This window comes from Penaeus chinensis, chromosome 4 (assembly GCF_019202785.1).
Source record: "Penaeus chinensis breed Huanghai No. 1 chromosome 4, ASM1920278v2, whole genome shotgun sequence".
Lineage (NCBI taxonomy): Eukaryota > Metazoa > Arthropoda > Malacostraca > Decapoda > Penaeidae > Penaeus > Penaeus chinensis.
This window is the reverse complement of record NC_061822.1, coordinates 29,689,907-29,694,906: the sequence shown is the minus strand read 5'-3', so window position 1 is coordinate 29,694,906 and position 5,000 is coordinate 29,689,907. Positions and strand designations below refer to the sequence as shown.

The window sequence follows — 5,000 nt, the reverse complement described above, 5'->3', positions numbered from 1 at the left end:
GAGAGAGAATAAAGATAACTAAAGAAAAGAAAAGGCAGATTAAAAACATTGCAAGTAACTTTATCGTTAGCCACAGACGAAAAATGGTTTAAGCAGTACCAAAGCAAAAGACAAATGTTATTTAAAGGTATACGCGACCAGAGGTATTCAAAGACTAACTACCCGGAAATCCTTTTTCAGATATGGGGACCTCATATACCTTCATAAACACGAGTAGATATAAGTTGTTTTTCTCACCTCAATTAGATTATCTGTGTTTCTATGATTCGCGTAGCCTTAGATGTTCATGAGAGGTATTTTAGACAGGATTAATCCTTTGATAATATTTTGAAAAGGTATATAAGGGGGGGGGGGGGTACTTATCATTGGCGAGTCATTGAAACTTGACTTGGCGACCTAGGGTTAAAAAAAAACACTTATCCAAACTTAAATGACATAAGTATCGATACGTTCACGTTAATGCACTACAGTCCTAAGAGTTAAGTAGGAAAACATTTGATAAACGTAATTTGGGTAATTAACTTGAGAACACTTTTGGACGCGCATGCCTTTATTTCATCAAAGTCATTTAGGAATCTGTGTATACATTTTGGGAAACGTCTTTCTCTTTTTTTCTGCTAATTTTCCAGCCATTGCTTCCTGGCGAGGTCTTAGTTTTTTGGACTTCCTTGATCACGACATCAGCCCTTCAGATCGGCTGATTTATGAGAGAGTTGTGTTGCTCCTCTGTCTCTGTCTGTTTGTTTGTTTCTGTCTCTGCCTCTGTCTGTCTGTCTGTCTGTCTCTCTTGTTCTCTCTCTTTCCATCTCTCTCTCTCTCTCTCTCTCTCTCTCTCTCTCTCTCTCTCTCTCTCTCTCTTACTCTCTCTCTCTCTCTCTCCTATCCTATCACCCCCTCGCTCTCTCTCTCTCTCTCTCTCTCTCTCTCTCTCTCTCTCTCTCTCTCTCTCTCTCTCTCTCTCTCTCTCTCCTATCCTATCACCCCCTCGCACTCTCTCTCTCTCTCTCTCTCTCTCTATCTCTCTCTCTCTCTCTCTCTCTCTCTCTCTCTCTCTCTCTCTCTCTCTCTCTCTCTCTCTCTCTCTCTCTCTCTCTCTCTCTCTCTCTCTAGATATTGTTGAACATTCACTCCCTTTAGATTAAAAAACGACAATAAAAAACAGAATAGATTAGCATATATTGTATTACAGATTTATTGTAATTTCTTCTTTACATCCCTTATAATTAGCAATATCATTACCTTTCGATTTTCTGTTATTTGAAATCATCAGCACTATACCGAAGTAATGAAGTGTTCATTACGATAAATGTGCAAAAAGTATGAATCTTCTTTTTCTGTAGCTTTGTCCCATTCATATATGGGCTCGCTTTGATCAGATTCTGGCAGATATTTTTTTTATGACCGGATGCCCTTCCTGACGCCAACCATCACTGACTTGGGCTGGCTTGCCTACCCAGTGGCTAAGTAAAACGAATGAGAATGAATGTTTTCACAACGCAAGAGATTTATTTGACCGGTTTCGACTATATCTTTGTCAGAATCGAAACCGTCCAAATGCATCTCTAATGCTGAGAAGGTAATTTTCATTCATACTTTTTTCTACACATACGGAAGTAGTGTCTCATTCATGTATGCGTGTTTCCTTGTTTTCGTTTTGTGTTTTGTATTTCTAATAGCAGTACCGTTTAGTAACATTGATGGTGATACTAATGAAGGTGATAATAGTAATAATCATGATTATAATAATGATGATAATAATGATAATACTAATAATAGTAATGACAATATAATGATAGAGATAATAATAATGATAATACTAATGATAATGATAATGATAATAATAGTGATAGCGATAATGATAATAAAAGCAAGTAATAATACATTTGGTAATATTAAAAGTAGTAGAAACAGTAATAACCATATGACAATTCTTATTATATCAACCGTAAGGAAACGAGAACACTGTAAAATCTTAATCCTGCAATCCTCTTACCAATGCAAATGCAATATTCGCAATATTAATTTCGTTAAGCGCTCCAATTATATAAACAGTAATGCTAATGCTTTATAATACCAAGTGTAAACACGCGCTGCTAATGAATTAATAACACAGAGCAGCGCCAAGGTTGCCATCTCTTGCTGTTTAACACAAATGGTTTTCATTTTAGTGCTCATACTATTTTTTTTTTTTTCTTTCCTTTATTTAATTAGTATTTCTTTATTATCATTTCTTTTTACGGGAAGCATGGTGCTTAATTTTTTCCCTCTGTCTGTGGAAAAATTTAGTGGAAACCGAATTTATATCTTAGGTCTGTCTATTCTTAAGATAAAGGTCTATTAGTTTCTCGTATATATACACATCGTAGCGTTACTATGCAAATGCGAGACAGACGAGTGGACGCTTACCTATTACATATAATAATTAATATGTAAAACGAAACCAGTTACACGCAGGAGATCGTTGATACCTTGCTGGAAGTTAGAGCATATTCAAGAGGTAATTTTAATCTGATCCAAATACCCTACTATATATATAAGTGTTGTTAATCTACTCAGATACACACTTGTTTCAATATCCCGCACTTCAGACAAACTGAAACCTCTGATAAAGCAGATGACTGAACGAAAAGGATGATTGTCTATGATTCTAGATATCGCGAACCCATCCATCCCACAGAATATCCTACCCTTCGTCCTTATCTCAGTCTCCGTCCTTCCTTCTTGCCTTCCTGACCTCCCTTTCTTGTGTCAGGTTCCTCTTCCTTTACCCTCTCGTATACGCTTTTCTTCCTCCCTTCCTCTAATTTGAATATGAAAAGCAGAAGGATTTCGAAACAGTTGCTTTATCTTTCAATAAACCTATTTTAGTATTTAGTTCTTTCCTCCCTCCCTTTATTACTAAACACACACAAAAAACTAAATCAACAGCACATTAAATTAAATAAACAATGAACCATCACTAAACGCAACAGACATACACAATCTTAACCTTTGACCTCCCTCCTTCCGCCAGTGCCCCGTCTGGAGATCTTCGATGCCCGAGGAGAGGCTATTCAGGAGAAATTCTACGAGGTGGGGTCGGGCATAGATCTCCGGTGTACCGCCTTCCACGTACCCAGGGATAGTGTGGTGTGGTCCCGTGATGGAGCAAGGATCTATCACACACCAGATGCCGGAATAAGGTGAGTAGAGGGAAGGAATGTGTGTTTGTATGCGTGTGTGTGTATGCGTGTGTGTGTGTGTGTGTGTGTGTGTGTGTGTGTGTGTGTGTGTGTGTGTGTGTGTGTGTGTATGTATGTATGTATGTATGTATGTGTGTATGTATGTATGTATGTATGTATGTATGCATGCATGTATGTATGTATGTATGTATTTATGTATGTATGTATGTATGTATGTATGTATGTATGTATGTATGTATGTATGTATGTATGTATGTATGTATGTATGTATGTATGTATATATCTATGTATGTATGTATCTATGTTTGTGTGTGTGTGTGTGTGTGTGCATATGTGTGCATGAATGTATATGTATGTAGGTTTAGATAAAGTAAGAATTCCTAGATAAAATGGAAGACATTATTTGAGCAGAATATACGGATGAGTAGGCTTGGAAAGAACATGTCGATAAGAAGAAAAATTAATTCAAATGCATAAATGTACGTCATTTAGCCAAAGGAAACAAGCAAGGCAATGTGTAATGCCGTGCTGGGGGGGGGGGGGGGGGGGGTAATAAGAGCAATAAAATATACCAAATAACGATAGGAAACAATCCCAATTATGCTATATTGCATCCTGGGTACATATTATATTAACCTTTGTATCGTAAATGCATATTCCATTGTCCTTTTTTTTTATATAAATATATCTCTTGTTATTCAATATTTAATTTAATGCACTTTATAATATTCATTATATCATAGCTACATGGTATATTTTCAGTGTTCCGTGAACGTATATTTAGTAATTATCCAATGTATTCTAATATCAGTTATATCATAAACACATTACATTACTCATTACTTCATGAATACATATCATATGATCCATTATGTCTTGAATACACTATATTTTACTTATTACTTCAATCCACATTATCCAATATGCCATGGATACAGATTATAATAATATGTACATCTTCCATTGTGTCATAAACACATTAAATCACTCATTACCGCATAACTAAATACATTACCCATTGTATCGTGGATACATACTACATTGTCAATCACAACATGCACACGTATTTATTTTATCATAAATTGCATTTATGTTTTCATGAACAAATTGCATCACCTTTCACATTATCCCTCATACCACAATCACTCACAAGCACGCCTCCTTGTACCCTTGGCAGCATCGAGAGCAACCTCGGGCCTTCGGGAATAGTATCCTGGCTCCGCGTGAAGGCCGCCGCCGTCACAGACTCCGGCAACTACAGCTGCAGTGCTCCTGAAGCTGAAACTGCCACCGTCCGCATACAGGTCCTGGATGGTGAGTGCGAAATGCCTGCGCGGTGGGCTTCTTGTAGTTGGTTTTGTGTTAGTAGTGTGGGTGGGATCATTATTATAATTTCTTTTAACTAAGATCTCTTATTTTGTTCTTGAATTACTACTGTGGTTAACTTCTGGGATTCTGGTCATATTGTTATATAAATATACATCACAATTTTAGCATGTCTCTAGATTTTATGCACACTGATGCCTGGTATGATACAACATGTCATGTCCACTGTGATGTTAGTTTAATAATTTTGCTTATACAAACCTGGCTCTACGTGAACTTCGTCACAAAGGAGTTAATTACTACTCCTCAAATAATTACTATGTTTTAATCAAAATTTTAAGCTTAGTTTCACTAGTCAGCTTGTCGCTCGTAAATTATTTCTCAAGAAAAACGATTTTGCATCCTGGGAGTCAGTTTGCAAGTATCATGCAAAACGTTGTTGACTGCCCTGCTCATGGAAAGGATTTCATCCCAACTCACAACGAGATCAGA

The 5,000-nt window shown here is 36.8% G+C and overlaps 1 protein-coding gene across 2 annotated transcripts in view; it reads left to right on the top strand.

Annotated features, from left to right (window-relative positions):
- The window catches only part of LOC125046299 (titin-like), a 193,335-nt gene that overhangs the window by 184,550 nt on the left and 3,785 nt on the right, over positions 1–5,000 (top strand). For both annotated transcript variants that reach the window (XM_047644090.1, XM_047644089.1), the window contains 2 exons: positions 3,014–3,182; positions 4,360–4,496. In XM_047644090.1, the coding sequence (XP_047500046.1) occupies positions 3,014–3,182; positions 4,360–4,496 (306 nt within the window). The remainder of the gene's footprint in view (positions 1–3,013; positions 3,183–4,359; positions 4,497–5,000) is intronic.